Source organism: Cetorhinus maximus, chromosome 9, assembly GCF_964194155.1.
Source record: "Cetorhinus maximus chromosome 9, sCetMax3.hap1.1, whole genome shotgun sequence".
NCBI lineage: Eukaryota > Metazoa > Chordata > Chondrichthyes > Lamniformes > Cetorhinidae > Cetorhinus > Cetorhinus maximus.
Window position 1 is genome coordinate 13,225,529 of NC_135887.1, and position 22,148 is coordinate 13,247,676.

At 45.8% G+C, this 22,148-nt stretch overlaps 1 protein-coding gene across 1 annotated transcript in view; it reads left to right on the forward strand.

The window, feature by feature from the left end:
* Nucleotides 1–12,123, forward strand: part of ccdc92ba (coiled-coil domain containing 92Ba) — a 65,760-nt gene extending 53,637 nt beyond the window's left edge. The window contains exon 4 of the mRNA XM_078547816.1: nt 11,253–12,123. Within this exon, the coding sequence (XP_078403942.1) occupies nt 11,253–11,992 (740 nt within the window). The 3' untranslated portion in view covers nt 11,993–12,123. The remainder of the gene's footprint in view (nt 1–11,252) is intronic.
* Nucleotides 12,124–22,148: the final 10,025 nt, after the last annotated feature.

The window sequence follows — 22,148 nt, forward strand, 5'->3', positions numbered from 1 at the left end:
CGGGGGCGGCTGCACTCCTTCTCCTGGCCCACAACGAGTACCACAATGGAGCTGACCTTTGGCACTTAGTTTAGACAATTGACAACTGCCACCTCAGACCTGCTGCCGGGCAGGAATAGCTCAGCCCTCCCCCTGACCTATCGTTAAGTTTAAGTCGTGTCACGATGACGTTATTGGGACGTGATGTGTTTAAATGTTCATTGGAACCCCACCTGCTGTGAGCCTCAATGTCCTAAAATGCCAAGAATAGGTTATGGTTGAGTTACTCAATTGTGACAATTTAACTAATTTAACTCAACAATTGGGGGTGGGGGTGGGGGTGTAGGGGTGGAGGATTTAAAATCAAAACCCTGAAATATGCAGATAGCACCTTACGTGTCCTTCATTGTGAGGTGATAGATTCTGCTGACCATGACCTATGGTGCACACAATGGCAAAAGTGTCTTGATTATCAGAGGTGTTGTACCGATTTCTTTTAATAGGAGTGGGTAACAGTGGCCTCGGACAAGTCAGTGGGAATTGGTACAGTTAAAGCAGCCACAGCAGACTAACATATTTCGCCTCGTTTAAAATCTCTAAATGTGGTTAGAATAATTCCTGTTTCTCTTCAGATGGCTATATGTGGAAGGCAGATATTATGAGATAGTAGAAATCCATTAATTTTCAGTGACCAATGTTAAGTGAGAACAAGGGAATGACTGCTCCTGACCCCCCTCAGTGGGAGGTCAGAATGTTGTGGGTTCAGATCCCACTCCAGAGACTTATGAACTAGGACTTGAGTACAAAAATCTAGGCCGACACTCCAATGCAGTGGGGGAGTGCTGCACTGTCAGAGGTAGTGTCATCTTTCAGGTGTGGTGTTAAACCATGGCCCCATCACCCTCAGGAGGACACGAGCACTATTTTGAGGAAGAGAAGGAGATTTCTGCCCAGTGTCCTGGCCAATCTTTATCCCTCAGTCAGCATCACATAAACAGATTATCTGCTCATTTTTACATGACAGTTTGTGGGAGCTTGCTGTGTGCAAATTGGCTGCCAAGTTTCCTGCATTACTACAGTGACCGTGCTTCGAAAGTACTTTGTGGCTGTATAGCACTTTAAGGCATCCTGAAGTTGTGAAAGGTGCTAGATAAATGCGAGTCCTTTCCTTTTCAATGCTCCCACAGCCTGCCAAATGGACAGCTATTTGCTTAAGACCATAAGACCATAAGACATAGGAGCAGAAATTAGACCATTCGGCCCATCGAGTCTGCTCTGCCATTCAATCATGGCTGATAAGTTTCTCAACCCCATTCTCCCGCCTTCTCCCTGTAACCTTTGATCCCCTTACCAATCAAGAACCTATCTATCTCGGTTTTAAATACACTCGATGACCTGGCCTCCACAGCCTTATGTGGCAATGAATTCCATAGATTCACCACTCTCTAGCTAAAGAAGCTTCTCCTCATCTCTGTTCTAAAAGGTCTTCTCTTTACTCTGAGGCTGTGCCCTCGGGTCCTAGTCTCTCCTACTAATGGAAACATCTTCCCCACGTCCACTCTATCCAGGCCTTTCAGTATTCTGTAAGTTTCAATCAGATCCCCCCTCATCCTTCTAAACTCCATCTTAACATACTTTCTTAACATACCAGAGAGGTCAGAATTTACCCCAGCATTATGGATTGCTGGTGGGGGTGGGGGGGTAAGATGGGGAGAGGTAGGAAAAAGAGAAAATCAGAAACAGAAATTAAACAAAGGTGGAAGTTAGCTTGGGATCATAACCAACATTTCACATAATACTCAAACGAACAATCACCAGCTGATATCTCCCAAATACACAGTTGAGGATTCTCAGGTCAGGAGTACCACATGATAGCCTGCCTCTAATTCCGATGGATGCAAATCTTCACAATAAGGCAGTTCAGCAAGTTGCTGGGGGCCCAATTGTTGGCATCCTTCCATCCACATAAGACGATGGATACACAGTAAATCAAGCCTGTTGGGGTTGGTGAAGCTTCATCTGATGCACTTTTGCTGATGGCTGCACAGATCGATCTGGGAGACAGGTTCTGCCACAGGGGCCACATATGAAGAGATTGCCAGGTGTAGTTATGGGTTGTTGTTCATGTTGGTGCTTGTTGCCAAGCCGCTGTAGCCACTGATCGTCATGGTAATGCACGCCAGCCCATAGGTGAAGTCGCTATTTTCCTTTCTCATTGGCTAGTGTCTCCCAGGTGTGAGGATCAATCTTTAGGGCCTTCATGTCACATTTGCAAGGATCCTTAAAGTGGAGCTTTGGCACCCTACTGGTATTCTGGCTCCATCTACCTCACCAGATAGACATGTACCCAAGGATTTTCTGTCTTCTGTCCTGTGATCCAGCAAATTTGTCTCTGGCTGAGGAATGCCAACATACTTGGGAGCTTTGCCTTTGAGATAACTGCTGCATTCATGATTTGATCCTTCCATGAGATGCCCAGAAAAGACTGCAAACAGAAAAGATGGAAGTTGTTGAGCTTCCTTTCTGGATAGCTGTAAGTTATCCATGTTTCACAGCTATACAACAAGATGTTGAGAACACAGGCCTCAAACCTGCAAATTGGTCCTCAGAGTCAACTTGATGTTGTGCCATGCATGTTTCGTGAATAAGCCAAAGGCGGTAGCTGCTTTCCCTATGCATGTATTGCGTTCTGGATCAAAAGACAGATTGCCTGTCACCGTGTGCCCAAGGTAGCAGAATTTGCTAACCACTTTGAGCCGGGAGGGGTGTGGTGTTTAGTGATCGAGGGCAGAGGATGTGACACCCTGTCCCAAAAGCACATTTTTTTAGTAAGGGAGACAAGTTACAGGAATGGGAGCAGGCAGCCCATGAGCCTTTGGAGCTGAGTTTCCATGTGAGTGACTAGTGCCGTTTCATAGGCGTAGGGGAGTCCTCCGATCAAGATGTGCAGTACCTTTATCTTCACTTTCAGTCTGGATAGGTTGTAGAGCTTGCAGTCTGACTATTATGCAGGCAAACTCCTTCCATAAGGCCAAGATCTGGAGCACGGAGAAGAAAATACCAAACAAAAAGGGTCACTAATGGCTTCGCTGGCATGGGCATGTTCACAGGATGGAAGATAGATATATACCCACGTATTTTCTGTATGGTGAAGACCATTAGGATACTCAAAGCACTGCTTCAAGGATGCTCACGGTGACTTAGTATTACTAAGGCTGGATAGATTGTAGGCCTTCATTTGGAGACCAGGCATCAAAGAACAATAATATTTGGACTATTTGTTTTGGGATTTTCTACAGTTAGTCATTAATTCCAATGTTTCCTCATTAATAAGCATGACACTTCAAAAGGAGGAATAAAAACTCAAATTAGATTCCTGGCATCATTAAATTCACATTACCTCCTGGTACTTCATTACCTGGGCAGAGCCAGCAGACCGTTGCTTCATAAGGCATTGTTCAGTGATTCAAGGCAGGAAGCTAAAGATCACAGTTTGCCGTTTTCCCTCATCACCATTTCTGACAGTTTGTCTTTTTTTGCAAAAATATACTTTATTCATAAAATATCTTCAATCACATTCCAAACCATTTCAAAAACACCATTACAAGGGTACAATCCAGGTTAAACTTTTACAAAATGTATCACCAGGTGCATCAGTACAAACAATATTACAATCATTTACAGCCTTTCATTTTGAGCTGTACAGCCTGAGGGGCTCTAAACAGTTCCCAGTCTCTCGGTGCGCTGTGGCAGAAAGGTCTTAGACAGCGACCCTTCCCCATTGCGCCTTTGCGGCAGCTGCCCCAAGCTTTAGTGCGTCCCTCAGCACGTAGTCCTGGACTTTGGATTGTGCCAGTCCGCAACAATCGGTCGGGGACAACTCTTTGTGCTGGAAGACCAACAAGTTTCGGGCAGACCAAAGCGCGTCTTTCACCGAGTTGATGATCCTCCAGCTGCAGTTGATGTTTGTCTCGGTGTGTGTCCCTGGGAACAGCCCGTAGAGCACAGAGTCCTGTGTCACAGAACTGCTCGGGATGAACCTCGACAGCAACCACTGCATCTCTCTCCAGACTTTCTTTGCAAAGGCACAATCCACAAGGAGGTGAACAACGGTCTCTTCCCCACCACAGCCACCTCGAGGGCAACGTGCAGAGGGGGTGAGACTCCTGGCGTGTAGGAAGGATCTGACGGGGAGGGCCTTTCTCACCACCAGCCAAGCTACGTCTTGGTGCTTGTTGGAAAGTTCTGGCGATGAGGCATTCTGCCAAATGACTTTGACAGTCTGCTCGGGGAACCATCCCACAGGGTCCACCCTCTCCTTTTCCCTCAGGGCCTCTAGGACGTTACGTGCTGACCACTGCCTGATGGACTTGTGGTCAAAGGTGTTTTTCTGCATAAATTTTTCCACGAGGGACAGGTGGTACGGCACGGTCCAACTACTTGGAGCGTTCCGCGGCAGCGTGGCCAGGCCCATCCTTCGCAACACCGGGGACAGGTAGAACCTCAGCACGTAGTGACACTTGGTGTTTGCGTACTGAGGGTCTACGCACCGCTTGATGCAGCCACACACAAAGGTGGCCATCAGTATGAGGGCGATATTGGGCACGTTTTTTCCCCCTTTATCTAGAGGCTTGTACATCGCGTCCCTGCGGACACGATCCATTTTCGACCTCCAGATAAAGCGGAAGATGGCTCGAGTGATCGCCATCGCGCAGGAGTCTGGAATGGGCCAGACCTGCGCCACGTACAGCAACAGCGAGAGTGCCTCACACCTGATGACCAGGTTCTTACCCGCAATGGAGAGGGAGCGTCGCTCCCACATGCCCAGTTTCCTTTTCACCATAGCCACTCGCTCCTTCCAGTTTCTAACGCATGCCCTGGTCCCTCCGAACCATATCCCCAGCAACCTTCAGGCCGTCAGCCCTGACAGTGAAGGGGACAAAGGATCGGTCAGCCCAGTTCCCAAAGAACATGGCCTCGCTCTTCCCACGATTTACCTTGGCTCCCGAGGCCAGTTCGAACTGGTCGCAGATGTGCATCAGTCTGCGCACCGACAGCGGGTCCGAGCAGAAGACGGCGACGTCGTCCATGTACAGGGAGGCTTTTACCTGAGTGCCTCCACTGCCTGGGATCGTCACTCCTCTTATGCCCGGATCCTTCCTGATGGACTCGGCAAAGGGTTCTATGCAACACACGAAAAGAACAGGCGAGAGAGGACAGCCCTGCCTGACTCCAGATTTAATCGGAAAGCTATCTGATTCCCACCCATTGATTGAGACTGCGCTACTGATGTTAGTGTAGAGCAGTTGGATCCAATTTCGAATTCCCTCCCCAAACCCCATTTTGGAGAGCACATCCCCCATGTAGGTGTGCGATATTCTGTCAAAGGCCTTCTCCTGATCCAAGCTGATGAGGCAGGTATCCACACCCCTGTCCTGTACATAGGCAATCGTATCCCTGAGCAGCGCGAGGCTGTCAGAGATCTTCCTGCCTGGCACAGAGCAGGTCTGGTCAGGGTGAATCACCAATTCCAGAGCGGATTTGACCCGATTGGCGATGACCTTGGACAGAATCTTATAGTCCACATTCAACAGTGAAATGGGTCGCCAATTTCTAATTTCCTCCCTTTCCCCCTTGTGCTTGTAGATGAGGGTGATGATGCCTTTCCTCATGGATTCTGACATACTACCGGCCAGGAGCATACTCTCATACGCTCCTAGCAGGTCTGGGCCGATCAAGTCCCACAGAGCCGAATACAACTCCGCCGGCAAGCCGTCGCTTCCGGGAGTTTTACTCTTCTCGAAGGACTCAAGGGCCTTAGTTCGTCAGGAGTTAGCGGTTTGTCCAGGCTCTCCCGCGTACTGTCGTCTAAGACCTCCGTGATAGAGGACAGGAAGGACTGGGAGGCCGTGCTGTCCGTGGGCTTCACGTCATACAATCCGGCATAAAAGGATTTGCTGATCCTCAAAATGTCGGACCGTGATGACTTTACTGAGCCGTCTTCTTCCTTCAGGCTGCTGATCACAGAGCTCTCTCTGTGTACCTTTTGGAAGAAGAAACGTGAGCACGTCTCATCCTGCTCCACGGAGCGGACTCTGGAACGGAAGATGATCTTGGAGGCCTCCGAAGCAAAGTGCGAGGCTTGCTGGCTCTTCACCTCTTGGAGCTCCTCCTTGACATCGACCCCCATCGACTGCAGCCGGAGCAGATTCTGCATGTTTTTCTGGAGTCGGGACATTTCCCTCTGTTCCTTTCTAGCTTTCTGGGTGCCTTTGAGGATGAAAAACCTCTTGATGTTTCCCTTGATCGCTTCCCACCAGTGTGTCAGGGACTCAAAGAGGGGTTTCACGGTTCTCCAACCTTTGTAATCCCTCTTGAGCTCCTCAATGTTCTCTGGGGTCAGCAGTTGCACATTTAGCTTCCATGCCCCCCTGCCCACCCTCAGGTCCTTCTCCAAGTGGCAGTCCGCCAGTAGGAGGCAGTGGTCAGAGAAGAACACCGGCTTGACGTCGGTGGATCTGACTGTGAGTGCACGGGACACAAACAGGAAGTCTATCCTGGAACGAATGGACCCGTCTGGCCGTGACCAGGTGTATCTACGCTGCGCTCCGTCTGCAGGGTTGCTGAAGACGTCGTGCAGCTTGGCATCCTTAACTGTTTCCATCAGGGATCTGGACGTAGCATCCAATCTGCTGCCGGCCCTGCTGGATCGTCCAGCCGCATCGATGATGCAGTTGAAGTCACCGCCCAGAATGACCGGCCTGGAGGTCGCCAGCAGCAGTGGGAGCTGCTGAAAAACCTCCAGCCGCTCAGCCCCTTGTGCCGGGCCATACACGTTAATTAACCGGAGTGGAGCGTTCTTGTACATTACGTCTGCTACGAGGAGTCGCCCGCCCACCACCTCCTTAACCTCGGAGACGGTGAAGTTGCCTCCCCGCAGCAGAATACCCAGGCCGGAGGAACGAGAGTCATTTCCGCCCGACCAGATCGATGGCCCATGGGACCACCATCGTGACCATTGCCTGTAGGAGCTGAGGTGCGGTATCGCACACTCCTGCAGAAACAACAGGTCAGCTTTGACCTTGGCTAGGTAGTCCAAGGTCGCAACACATCGCGTAGTAGATTTAATGCTACGCACATTTATGGATACAATCTTTAAACCCATTTTAAAGCATTTATTCTCCTACCAAACCCACTGTCTCTGAGAGTCCCAGACTTTTAGTCTGCTCCTTCATACCCGTAGTGAGCTCAAATTCCTTCACTTTGGATGGGCTGAGGTAGATCTCCTTGGCAGTGTTCTGCTCAGGTGGCATCTGGAGGTTCACGTAGAGAGCGGGTTTTGAGATGACCTTTGCTGGAGAAGCTTCTCCAAAACTCACCCCCTCTGGGGTGTTGCTGTTCCCGGCTTCCTGGAGCTGGGGTGCGATGATTGCCTCACTGCTCCCAGATTCCAGGGGCTGTGGTGCACTGGCCTCCTCAGGTTGCAGGCAAAGTTGGGGTGCGCTGGTCTCCTTGTTGTCTCCAATTTTCTGGAGCTCGGGTGTCTCGTCCTCCAACGCCCTGGAGCTTTGCCGCCTCTTCTGTCGGTGCCGCCCTGGCACTTCATCATCCGAAGAGCTGCTGCCCTTGTCGTCCATGTCGGATGGGAGACGCCTCTTGCCGCTTTTCTGGGAAATGGCTTTGCTTCTTCTTCGCTCCTTCTTACTTTTGGTGTTCTTCACCGTCCGCCACTCCCCCTGCTGCTTTTCCACTGCTGCCTCCTCCTCCATTGATTCGCTGTCCTGAGGACTGGGAGGTTTAGGGGGTAGTGCCATTGATTGGCTCTCTGTTGCCTCAATCTCTTTCTCCACCTTGTCTCTCTCTGTGTCCTCCTTTGTCCCGTTGAGCTCCCTGGGGGCCTTGGTGGTTGGAGTGACACGAAACATTTCTTCTGCTTCCCCCTCGTCGGCTTTGGCTGCCTGTGCGTAAGTACGGCAGCGTTTGGGGCAGGTCCTGTAGAGGTGACCTGCCTCGCCACACAGGTTGCAGCACTTGGCCTGTTTGCAGTCTTTTGTCTGGTGCCCTTCCTGTTTGCAGATCTTGCAGAGGGAGGCGCTGCAGTTGGCCGCCACATGACCAGCCTTGCCGCATGAGCGACAATGCTTGGGTTGCCCAGCGTAGACCAGGTAGCCACGGTTTCCCCCGATAGCGAAACTGGAAGGAGGGTGGAAAATGACTCCCTTACCATCGGTCTTTAGCGTGACCTTAAACAGGCGTTTGCCTGTCCAGATCCCCAACTCGTCTCGAATCTCGGTGCCGCTCCCCACCTTATCGAAGTACCTGGTGAGGAAGGTGACCACGTCGGCGACAGGGACGAAGGGGTTGTACACATGCACCATCACCACACGTTCCCGTTGCAACGGCAGAGAAAAGTGCGGCTCTGCCGTCAGGATCTTCATCTCCGGCAGGTCTCTCTTCTCCTCGAACACCCTCAGGAGCTGGACGCAGTCTGCCACCCGCTTGAACGTCACGTCGAAACAACCAGCTTCGGGGAAGTCCTGCAGGGTGTAGATCTCCGGAGCTTCGAAGCCGCACGCCTTCAACAGGATCCTCCTGGCGAAGAAGACCCGATCCATAGGTGATCCTCCTTCGCTGTCCTTCACCGTGACTCGGACGGTGATAGGTAACCCACGGTATGGATTTCGATTGGTTATAGCCTTTCCATCCCGACCTTGCCTTGGCAGGATCATGGTGTCGCCCCTGCAACACTTGATCTTAGCCAAAAGGCCGAGAAGCGGCCAGACATGATGATTCTTCACTCAGATCACTGCAGATTATGAGACACGAGTTTGTACCTGACCCAGAGTTTACTGGTGCTGACCTGGCTAGTAAAAAGGAAAAATGTTCTATCCCTCAAGCATTGATAGCTCTCAATCTCTCTTGTCTCTTAACATAACGCTGTTCTCATCCCTGTTAAATAACATATATCATTTATGTTTCCATCTCTAATGGATAAAATCCATCTGTATGAGATGAACCAAGCTATAACACTCCAAATATGGCCCGCTTGGCAGAACTGGGAACATTGTTATTATTATCTACATTCCCAGCTTCCTGATGTCAGGAATATTTCAAAATATAAAATGTTTAAGAAACAATAAGGTAAATGTCACAGTGGCTTAGTGAGTAAATGGATTGTGTAGTGTATTACACATCAACTTATCCCAAAGCGATTCCAGATTGCCTGGCCTCGGTTCAATTACCTGATCCCAGTCAGAAATGTGACCCTAGTCCTACAGTTGATCTCTTTGGGCTAGGGAGGGAAGGCAAGACTGAGCATGATCTGTGACTTTAAATTACTGTCCAGTTATTCCGATGGAAAACAGATGTGTGTGGGTATTATGGGAGGACATGTTCAGGCTTAACTGTGATGTTTCACCAACCCCAAGTCAAAAATGCTGTGGGGACTCAAAGCTGCTTAAGGAGAGATCTGTCGAAGGTGTTCAAGGTAAGGTTGTGACTGTTTTAAATAGAGTGGGTAAGGAGAAACTGGTTCCATTGGAAGGAGGGTCAGTTATCAGAAGACAGAGATTGAAGATCACTGGCAAAAAGTTCAGGGGAGGAATGAGAAGAATTTTTTGTTTTACATAGCGAGTTGTCATGTTCTGGAACACGCTGACTAGTGTAAGCAGATGCAGTGGTAACTTTAGAAAAGGAATTGGATATATACTTGAAAATGAATCATTTTCAGGATTATGGAGAAAGAGCGGGAGAGTGGGGCTAATTGGACAGGTCTTTCAAAGAGCCTAATGATGACCCTAATGGCCTCCGTTTGTGCTCTGTGATTCTATGAAGAACAGACATGTGGGTGAGATACTGGAGGGCTGCAGCAATCGTACTTCAGGATGAGTAAAAGTCTTCAATGGTCAGAGAAAAAATACTGAAAAATAGAGGGAGAAATTTGGAGAAGCTGCATTTCTGGGAGTGAGGCGATGGAAAATATAAAGAATAGCGTCATCAGCCATTGTAGGTGAACGGAGAAAAAGAAAATATTGGAAATACTCGGGTCTGGCAACATCACTGGTGAGAGAAATGGAAATAACATTTCAGGTCAATGCTTTTTCATCAGATGTAATAAGTTCTAAGCAATGAAATAGGGGAAGGTGAGAATAAGAATAAAAGGAAAGGTCTGTGACAGGGTGGAAGGCAATATAGATTAAAGGCTTGGAGGTACAAAGCCAAAGGGAGTGGTCATGGGGCAAGTAAAAGAACAAAGGATGTCTTGTAGCACAGTGGTAGCGTTTCTACCTCTGGGCCAGAAGTTCTGGCTTCAAGTCTCACTTCAGGACTTGATGTCCATGGAAGGTGTGTTCATAATGTGACCAAACAGGTTGGTTATCAACCAGCAAATCCTTCCAAAATGGCAGGTGGTAAGAGTGGGAGAATTTCCTGGTCAGCCATGCTGCAGGAGGCAACGCCAAACTACTGCATTACTTTGCCAAACATAATCATGGACCAATCCAAAGGAAGTCCTGCTTAGGGTGTTGAGGAAAGAGATAAAAGCAAAATCTAAAATTAAGAAGAGTGGTGAAAATACACAGCAGGTCTGGCAGCATCTATGGGGAGTGAAACAGTTAATGTTTTGAGTTGAATATGACTTTTCTTCAGAACTGGAAAAAAATAAGAGACTTGTCTAGAGGTGGCAGGGTCATGAACAGTTGCCATCTGAAAGCAAAAAGAGACACAAGAGAGAGGGGAAAAAAAAACAGAACCAGTGAAGAAAAAGGAAACAAAATGTGGGCAACGGTACAATCTAAAATTATTGAACTCAGTGTTGAGCCTGGAAGGCTGTAAAGTGCCCATGTTGAATGCTGTTCCTCAAGTCTTCTGCTGGCTCACCATGTGTTGGCATTCATGCTTATAGAGAGAGTCAGGCCTTCAGGAGGACAGCTTTTCCCGTACAAGCAATGAGGCCAATGGAGATGGCCAAAGGAAGTGGTAATGGGGCAAGTAAAGAAACAAAGAAGGTCTTGTAGCGCAGTGTTTCTACCTCTGGGCCAGAAGCTCTGAGTTCAAATCTCACTTCAGGACTTGATGTCCATGGAAGGTGTGTTCATAATGTGACCAAACAGGTTGGTTATCAACCAGAAAATCCTTCCAATATGGCAGGTGGTAAGAGTGGGAGAATTTCCTGATCCTGGGGGGATTACGTGACTTAAACCATTTTCTTGAAAGGAGCCTGTTGCAAGTATTCTGAGTTTTCAACTGACCTCTGTTTCTCAATCCTTTTGCAGACGACTGTGAGCAGCAGGAGGACTGCGCGCCCCTCGAGGCTCAAATCAGAGAGAAGGAGCTGCAAAACGCTGCACTGAGAAAAGAACTCTGCCACAAAGAGGCCCTGATAACTGCGCTGGAGGGCAGCCTACGGAGGAGGGAGCGGCTGTTCCTGGAGGAACTCAAGAGACGGAGTCACAGGATGACCCTCCTGAATAGCGAACTGCAGAAGCAGTCTGAGACTGCGGCTCATCTCTCATTTCAGTTGCACAGCGTCAAACAGAAGCTAAGTAACTCTAGGCAAGGTAATCGGCCTTCAGACAAGCCTTCTGACAAAGCCATCCCTACATCTCCAGTCTACACATCAATATCACTGAAAAGGAACCATAAGGTCCATTCCAAAATGACTGATAAGACCTGCAGTGACAGAGCAATGGGGACAGGCTCCTCTCAGCAAAGGCGACGGGTGACACAGGACGAACTGGACCCCATGCCTGACCCTGCACTTTTCCTACGAGCGAGGTGGCATTACGGCCAGAGGCAGAACCAGGCAAGCCGTTCGGCTGCGCCCGTTAGCCAGGAGTGCGGACTTGAGAGCGGCAGCCCGGCAGCAGCATTGCAAACGCCCAGGACTGTACCAGAGGGGAGCTCAAAGAGTTCGAACATTCTGGGGCCTCCTGCCGAGACGGAGATCCCCCTCACTGACGAGGAAAGCGCCGGCGAGGATTTGCAAAAGGCGCGGGAAAGTTTTCGAAAATAGGTGCCGCTTTGTCCTGGGTTTTCAAGGTTAACAATCAGTTAAAAGAGGGAACTTGCGTTGATACAGCGCCTTTTCACATCAGAGACATCCCAAAGCATGTTGCATGCAATGAATTTTCTAATCGGTCACTGTATAGGCAAAAGCAGCAGCCATTTTTGAACAAAGCAAGGCCCCACAGACGTCAATGGGGTGAATGACCAGCTATTCTCAGCTGCAGCCACCCCTCCTTATATAGTACAGGGAGGCCACACCTCATTGATCTAGAGCCCCAAGCTGGGCCTAAATCTACCTAAGTAACATCTTGGAAAAGCAGACTATTTAAAACGAAAGGTAGGCAGGAAGAGCACTGGCAAATGTCACAGTGCTTTCTCCTTAACCTCAGGGGCCTGATCATCAGAAAAGTTCATTAAAACAAATCAGTGGGTGGACTCAATTTCATAACAAATCTTTGAGAATATTACATTTATCCAATCATTTTATTGAAAAACTCTAGACAGGCACACACCTCTTGTTCATCACGCTGCAGATATCAGCCTAATGTAAACTTCTGACACACTTTTTAAAAAAATGCAAAGCAATAATGCAATGATGTGGAACTTACAGAGAGACTCCAGCAACCGAAAATACCACACGCACAGTATCTTCATTATTTAACTGACTTCTGTATGAACTCACTCGGTGTTTACCGACTACCAGTTAGGCATTAAAGCCTTAAAGTGACACTTTACCAGCAGAACATTGTTTGTGTCCTTATAAAGCAGTACAGGTGCTGATTGACCATGAGCAGCATCACGGGAGATTCACAACCCTTGATATAAAACCATTGAATCTAGCACATGCTTTGTTCGTAACCATTGAGACATCGATGGTTAATCTTTAAAAAAATCATTGGGTGCTTCTGGCCTGTACAGTACGACGAACAAACATTTTCTAACCCTCAACAAATAACGATTAGGCTCTGGTTACTGACCAATAATTAGATGTTGTGACTTTAAAGGGACACAGGCTCCCCCTTGGCAGCAAACTGAAACATGGAGCACTTTAAGAACAACGGCCCTACTGTTAGAACAAATCCAACTTACCACAGTCAGTGTCTCAAGAGATTTGCTAAGACTATAAATTATTCAAAAACTCTCAAAACCAAACAAAGCAACACTTCACTGTTCACCTCAAGAAAGATTTGCATCGATATAGCACCTTTCATGACCTCAGGACAACCCATTGTAATGTAGGAAACATGTCAGCCAATTTGTGTACAGCAAGATCCCACAAACAGTAATGCGGCAATGGCCAGATAATCTGTTTTTGCGATATTGATTGTGAGATAAATATTGGCCTGGACACCAGGGATAATTCCCCAACTCTTCTTCAAAATAGTGCCACAAGATCTTTTACATTCACCTAGATGGAATCTTGGTTTAATATCTTATCTAATGTTAACACCATCTCAGTACTGTACTGAAGCATCAGATTACTATTTTGTGCTCAGGTCTCTTAGGGTGGGACTTGAACTCTGAACCTTCTGAGTCAGGGGTGAGAGCACTTTCCACTGAGACACTGTGGCTTAAAAGTTTAAACCAGTCAGAAAGCACTTCACCGCTAACCACTTATTCCAATTAGCCTCATATTGCCAGAACCGCACAGATTTTCTTTCTCAATATCAACATAATGCGCTGTTTCCCTCCACAACACTCACTAACTTTGTGTTCTCTTACTCACTATTATCAATACTAAGGGAGGTCCATCAATTTTTATATAGACTTGCTATTGAGTGACATAGACATCCTGGGGTGAGCTGTGAACACATGACATTTAATCAGATCTGGATGGTTGCCGCAATTACCGGTTAACACTTCCTGGTTGCTGCTTAACTGACAAACCTTGAAAACCTTACCACTGGCGGGAATTAACACTTTGCCCTCACGAGAAACTTCCATAATCATTTTCTGGGTGGGAGGAAAAAGACTTGGGGAGGAAATCTCTGAATGAGAGCAAAAGATTAATATATTGAATAAATCATCAGCCCAATACTATCCGGTAGAACTGGGCAGTCTCCCTGTTTGCAATTATGAATAAGGGCCCGACTGTAAGTTTTGTTTTCCATAATTAGCAGGGTATATATAAACTGTTGTATCAGAATTCATATTTGTATAAGCTGGCTTTGATACTGTAATAATCACATGCACCGCAATTGAATTTCCATAGTTTCTTGACAAGAACGTTTCTGTTAAGACTAATAGTTAATCGTTTTATCTCTACAGCAAGTTTAAAAAGGATAAATCAAAGCAAAATCGCAATGTTTGAAACGTAAGTGCAGTTATAATTGAATTTGATGCCTAAATAATGTCCCATGTGACCTTGCTGAAGACTTTCTTTTGGCTCTGTTCCCAAGTTAAAGGGGCAGTGCCTTCACCTTTAACATAACTTTATGTTGTTTGGCAAAGGAAAATTCTCAGAAGAACAGAAGGAGGCAAGTGGTGTGAAGAGACTTCAAGGGGTTTGGGGGAGGGTCATGCCATTACTGGGCAGGAGTCTTCCATTACCTTTCTTGCTCTTAGTTTTCTCCCCTTCCTCCCTGGAAGATGCTGTCACCCCAGCACAGTTCCCTGAGCACTAGCCCAAAGCTGCTCCCTTCTCCAAGTGTGCCTAGGCAGTGAATCTCGACTAGTTGTGCAGTGGGGCACATCGCAGCTGAGCTTCTGACCATTCTTCCATCCATCCTTGTTGCTAAGAGTGTAGAGACCCAGAGAACCCAACAGATTGACTTCAGACTACCCTGGGTTGCCTGATGCAGTACCATGCTGGACAGTGCAGTTAGCACCCATTGCAGCAGCTTCACTGTCAACACATTCCAGTGATGTTGTTTGAGGTGGGGGGGGCGGATGCCACTTGCCTCCAAGCCAACATTCAGATGTGCAGCCCCTGCTCTTAAACAAGCCTCTCACTGTGAAGCTTAGCAGGGACATATTCTGGCATCATCCTTTTGTCTTCACACTTGTTTATTTGCTCTGAAATATAAGTTAGTTTTGCCCACAGACTGCAGAAGACATAGGAACGTGGTGTAAGAAATAGGAGCTAGAGTAGATTATAAACCCCTAAAACCTGCTCCAGCATTCAGTAAGACCATGGCTGATCTTCCACCTCCACTGCACTTTCCCACCCTTGATTCCCTTGGTGTTCAAAAATCCATCAGTCTCAGTCTTCAGCAACTAAGCATCCACAACCCGCTGGGTTAGAGAAATTCAAAGATTCGCAACCCTCTGAGTGAATAAATTTCTCCTCACCTCAGTCCTAAATACCCGACCCCTTATCCTGAGACGGACCACCACTAGCTCAAGGCTCACCCACCAGGGAAACCAGCCTCTATCAAGCCCTCTAGGAATTTTGAACATTTCATTGAGATCACCGCCAATTCCTCTAAACTCCGGAGATTATTAGGCCCGACATCTGGAATACGTAACCTCCAGTCAGTTAAATACCAACCTGGCTGTGAATCCGAAATTAAAAACAGAAAATTCTGGGAAGATTCAGCAGGTCTGACAGCATCTGTGGAGAGAGAAACAGAGCTAACGTTTCGAGTCCGTATGACTCTTCTCCAGAGCCGCTTTTATCTGACTCTGAATCTGCTGTCCTGTCATGTATTTTGAAAGCATGATTGGCAGACTGAAGCCTGGGCTTTGTGCAAATGCAATTTACAAAAATAGACTTTAAATTGAATTCCCGAAGAGTCCTGTTCAAAATCTCAAACAGTAAATGGCGAATAAAAGGTTCCAGGGAATGAAATAACAGTATCTTAATCTAATTGAAGGTTCAACCCATCTGATAAAACACAAGAGCAAAGTTAGCCGGCCAATCAAAGAATGCGGCGGGGTTACTGCCATCAATTCCCTTTGAGTTCTGTTTTTTTTTAATTTTCCATGCCTACTGTTGAATTCCCTTGTGTGAAGGATGGGTTTTACCTGACTTCTCTGTACTGCTGCAGCTTCATTGGTGCACGTTATCCCCTGGACGTGTGACAAGAAAAGGGGATGAATAGGGGTTAATAGGCCCTGATTTCAGAGCGCCGGATCCTCAGCACCTATTTTAAGATGGGGAGGTGCGTTTTGCGGTCAGTTGGGTTAATTTCAACAGAAATTGTGTTAATTGGGCCAAGAGACAATAGAAGAGCTTCACTTGCCTTGTGCATTTCCAAGTACCTTGTAAGATTTTGCTTCAAGGTGCCAAACATTGAATGAGTTGGATGTCAGCCTTATGCAGCAGCAAGTTAGCAGAGGTGCTGCCTTGATCACATGGTGACAGTGGCTTCCACTGCAGCTTGCTCCTTCTCCTTAACCCTTTAAATGCTACTTCATTCTTTCTTTTTGGTGCTTTGATTTTGTTGTTAAAGATATTTTAAAAGCATGTGGCATTGCTTCTAGGCAACAATGTTTTAAAAAGCGGGTTTGCCGGTAACTGATTTCCTTCTCTTTCTGCAACTGGTTCCATTTTTACTCCATCCTGTTAATCTTTCAAGCCTCCTCTCTGTCTCTCTGTTTATCTCCTGTCCTTCTGTCTTCCTTCCTTGCGCTCTGTATGCCTCTCACGTACTTGCCTTGTTTTCTCAAGTTCAATATTATTATAAAAAATGTCACGTTGGTTTTGTTATTGATGAGGCTGTTAAAGAGTTTTAGTATACAATGGTGTAAAAATATTTGAGGGGAGAGGTCAGTTATTTTCCAAAGACGTATTCTTTTGTTTTACTTCTCTCTCTCTGTTAACTGCACAACAAGCTTCGATAAGAACAGCTTGCATTTATATAGCGCCTTTAATGTAGGTAAAACATCCCAAAGTGCTTCACAGGAGCATTATCTTACAAAATTTAACACTGAGCCACATATGAGGATGGATGACCAATTGCTTGCACAAAGAGTTGGGTTTTTAAGGAGTGTCTTAGAGGAAGAAGGAGAGAGGCAGAGAGGGTTAGAGAAGGAATTCCAAAGTTCTGGCCCTTGGCAGCTGAAAACATGGCAGCTAATGGTGGAGCAATTAAAATCGGGGACAAGCAAGAGGCCAGAATCGCGGGAGCACAGAGATTTCAGGCGGTTGTAGAAGCGGAGGAGGTAACAGATCTGAGATGAAGCATACTGTCAGCTTGAGGGGAATAGTATGCAAAAGTGGCTACCCCACTCACTTTCCTTCCCTTTTTTGGGGAGGGGATGGGGAAATTCTCCTGGACATCCTCCCCATCGCCTGGCTCTGACAACACAGCTGAGATTGGAAGTTCACTGTATATGGGCACTACACCTGCATGCTTGAAATTCTGTCCTCTCTGGTGCTCCTGGTGCAGTCTATTAGAGTTACAGGCCCTGCACCTTCCCAACAACATACTGTTTATCAAATTGCCGCCTAGTCTCACCAAACTAAAGTAGCAGTTTTATTCATTTTTATCTTTTCAATTTTATACACTTTGACACGTTAACAATTTGTTTTGAAGTTTTTTTCTCGACAACTGGCAGGAAGGAGCAGTCTATGTCCTAATGCCTGACAAATACTGAAACTGAAGATGGCCCTTCAACACCACCATTGTTTTCTACACATTTGAGAGAAAGAAAATTGGTCAAACAAGCAAAGGGTTGGGTGACATGTCGAGTGAAAGGTAGCAATTCATGTATGCCTGGTACTAAGCTGCCAGTTTACGACTTAATAACCGTCTCCTGGAACAGATGTGTATTGCAACCTGACAGAACTGTGTGCCCAGCAAAGGAGGGTGGAACAGGCTGTTTGGTGACAAAATTGTGAACTCTGAAGCTATGAAATAGAAAATGCTGGGAATAGCAAGGTAGATTAAACTTTCATGGGAGACTATTCATGAGAACTGGCACATTTCTTTCCATTTTGGAGCCATGTCTGACTCATCTCTTTATCCCTCTCAGAGAAGATGTGGGCGTTGTTGGCATCTGTATTGCCCAGCTCTAGTAATCCTGGGACAATGATGGTGATGGCAGTGAGCCTTCTTTTGTAGGGTCACTAAACATTATGGAAATATCCTGACTGCATATAGGACTGCAACAGTTCAGGAGGATGTACCACCACCTATTCTCAAGGGCAGCTAGTGATTGGGAATAAATGTCAGCCTTGCTAGTGACGCTCATATCTCGAGAATGATTTTTTTTTAAATGAAAGGTTAGGTACATAGGAGAATCATGTGGAGTCCAGGCCTGCTTAAATATTAATGAGCCAGCTGGGTTTTGCCGCGGTCTGACTGCTTTTATAGTTATTTTATGTCGTGCTGGGCCACTAATTATCAAAGATTACTGAATTCAATTTACTCTGATAAGATTTAAACTTGTGATCTTTAGGCAGCTATCCAGTATGATAACCACTACACTATCATACCCTGATCCATTTATTTTAAACTTTTTTTCAAGTTCTTGACTGAGATGACTTTAGTATTGTCTGTAACACATTCCACCCTCTTACCCACGTTTTTAAATCTCTTTACACCTCCTTGTTTTCTTCCTGCAAAAGCAAAGCCCTGCATCCTGTTGGCCAACTTTTGCCTTTTTGTTTTGGTCAACCCTAAAGAGAATTGGATAAGTGCTTAAAAAGGAGGAAAAAAATACAGGGAAAGAAGAGTAGAGTGAGACCAATTGGAAAGCTCATTCAAAGAGCTAGCACAAACATGATAGGCCAAATGGCCACCTTCTGTGTTGCATAATTCTATGAAGGAGCTTCTACCACCTAGTCATGCCAGTTCTGCTGAAGGCTCCCTCCCGAAACATTAGCCTGTTCTTTTATCTTGAAGAGGTCGCTGTGCATTTCCAGCATTTACTGCTCTTGTTTCAAGCTAGACACTTCAGTATTTGTGTCTGTAACATCCCTGATGGGTACAGCAGCATGGTTCCCTTGCTAACTGCGCACACTCCCCCATCTGTGTAATGTGTGGGTGGTTTCCACATAACCACTATTGCCTTTTACATTATGGACTGTAGCTAGCAATCCCCCTGCTTATCTGGAATGGCAATTCTATCAAAATACCATGAAAAAAAAATAGAACAAGAAATCTTTAAATAAAGTAATATTGTAGAGAATAAAGGACATTAGTGCTTGTGTTTTTCTTTCTCCAGTGTTTAACCAGTTGTTGTCTCGCTGCTTTCTCTAGGTTGTCAGCTACACCACCCTTGGTTCAAGGAAGATGATCATTTTGTAACCCAAAGGGCACACAGAGGAACTGATAGCATTGCTTAGACCAAGGGTGGGAACCTACGGCTAGTGGGCTAGATTGGGCCCATTGCTTAATCTCATCTGGCCCACAGCAAGATTTCCAAAAATATAGACCTAGGACAGTGGCACCTTCAAAATAACATTTATCAGCATCATGAATTTGCTTTGGATAAAAGCGTCAGCTAAATCACTATAACATTTAATATAATATTCAAATTCAGCCACTGCATTAAACAGGTGAGTTGAACAGTCTGTATATTCTCTAAAAAGTTGATTCTTGTGTATGTGTAGCCCGTGACTGATTTTGTCTATATGTGAATTGCCCGTGATCAGATGATGATGATTCCCCACCACGGTGTTGGATAACATATAAATGAGTGAGTAGTGCCAAGGGAGAATTTGCCTTTGTGCTCTGTGGGATGGAAGAGGGCACCTCCTAAGTCTACGTCACTGCCTTAGACAGACTGCCCACAGATCCTTGGTTCATTTAGGGCTTCGTCTTTCTCAGGCTGAAATGAGTGCCACATCTTAGGGTGTGGGAAGACAACAGGAGACTGCAAAGATCATTGTGGTGCTTGCTTTACTTTATTTCTCTCGCACACTTGCCCTGAAGGTTATATATAAGCTTGATGTCTCACTCACATGACTCACCCACACACAAAACTAGATAACAGTTGAAGGTAAAACCATAAGTAAAAATGGAATTTAATTCAGCCTCTATTTCATTGCAGGTCCAACGTTTCTTGGTTGAGCTGATGTTTTGGCTAGAAATGTAGATCTTGAAAAGCAGGGATTTCTCTGTGGCTGTGAAGGCTCTTGTAGTGGATCTGCCAGAAGTTGAGAACTCAGGTGAACTTGGTGGGGGAACAGGTTAGTGGAAAGAGTCCTTGTTTCTCTTGCAAGGTGTTGCAGGTATATACTTAGGCTACTTAGTAGTTGGATTCTTCTCTCACCTGTGGTTTTGGTCACCCAAAACCTTGTGTGTTTGGAAAAGGCGAAATCTGCAGTTTTACAATGAAAGTATTGAGGGGTTTTGTTTATCTCCTGGCCCGATAAACACAGTGAACACGAGAAGGCGAGACCTCTTCATTCTCTCTGGAGATGAGATCCGTTAATCCACAAGAAATGTCTGATAGTCCTTGGAAGCCATCTTGAATTTGTCTTTTAAAATGTAACTTTTAAAAATAGTTTCTTAAAGTCTCAATATTGTCCTGCCAGTATGGCATTGGCAGTACTTTGAGATATCAAGTGGTTCTGAAAGACACTATGCAAATACAAGTCTCTTTGGTAAAGCACAAAATTTTTTGTTCAATTTTTGTCTAAGATTCAAAACTCTTCAAGGCCTATACCACTATCTGAACATGAACGTGGGGCACTGGGCTGCAGTGCATTGTGTTTGTTGAAGAATACTGAATATAGATGCTTTCCCACAATTTTATACAAGAGTTTTTGACTTTTGCCATTAGAGTGTAGAAAGTCACAGATTAGGGATTCAGCATTGCTCCACAAGGTGGAATAGTCACAACCACAATCAGGCCAGTCTTCCACATCTACTACATAGGAGCATCGGGCTAGGCCAGGGAGCAGGGTTTCCTCATGCAGAGGGTGATGAGTAACATAAGGAAACAAAGATTGCAAATTGAAAGTGGTAAACAAAATAACTTTGCCTATCCTTAAGTCTTAAGAGGCCTGAAAAAAATGGCATTAAGGATGCATCAATAGCAAGGAGGGTAACACTGAAATGATTGGAAAATACAAATGTAGTGGGAAGAAGAATTTAGATAGATCCAGTTTAGTCTTGGTTTTAGAAGGTCCAACATGCAGAGCTCTAAATTGCCACCTATATAGGAACACAAAGGGGCAGAATATAACATGGGCAAAACGAGTAGGACTTTCACTCAAAGCAGGCTGTACTAGGAGGGAAAGGCTGAGCTTGTGTGAGGAACATTACCAAAGACATGAATACTCCATCTTTTACAACATGGAGGAAAGCCCTCCAATCAGATATCAGTTAGTTGTTACAAACTAAAGGAAAGGGCCTACTCATCCATCCAGCCTGTCCCAAGCAGTTTGTGATAAAAGAACAGAACCAAGATTTGTCTGGCTCAGCTAGATACTGTTAAATTTAAGACCTTCAGGAGGAGCTTGCCTTCCTAGTTTGACTTGCATTGGCAATCATTGCATAATTGTCAACTGTGGGTGTACCTACAGCACATGGACTGCAGTGGTTCAAGATGGCAGCTCACCACCACCTTCAAGGTGAATTAGGAATGGGCAATAAATGCTGGCCTAGCCAGCAACACCCAGATCCATGAATGAATAAAAAAAACTGCCTCATTCTTCATAGTGTGTGTTGTGGGATTAATCAACCATTAGGCTATCAGCCATCTTGTTTCCTTGTGGTATCAGAGCCCAGTACATTTCCCAGCAGGACCCATATGATTAGGGATCAGAAGGACAGACCCTGGTTGATTTCCATTCCTTAGAGGTGTTCCCCCTTCCACAGAGCATAAAGGCCAATTCTAGTATTCCCATTGGAGCAATTGACACAAATCTTTAGACTTATGCAAAAATATATTTAAAGCATTTAAAGTGTCAGGATAATTGACTAATTGTGCCATAAGCAAATAAACCAGTCACAAGAATTCATGTTATAAAGTGAATCAAAAATATTTGTCACATGCTAACTAAATGGACACTTCTGTACATTCAAGTACCAAAGCAATTGGTTATAATTATTTCTCTAAAAGTTAGGAAAATGTTGAGTCACATTGCCAGTTTTGTAGATTCATGGCATTTCCAGCATAAAATGGATATAGAAGCAGATTCAATGGTAACTGAATGGTTCCACTTCCTTGCAAAAACATTATGGAAATAGTTTAGCTTTTTCAAAAAAATCTGGTTGAGCTGCTGGCTTACAACAGCTAGTGTAGAGCTTGTTCAAAGGAGAATG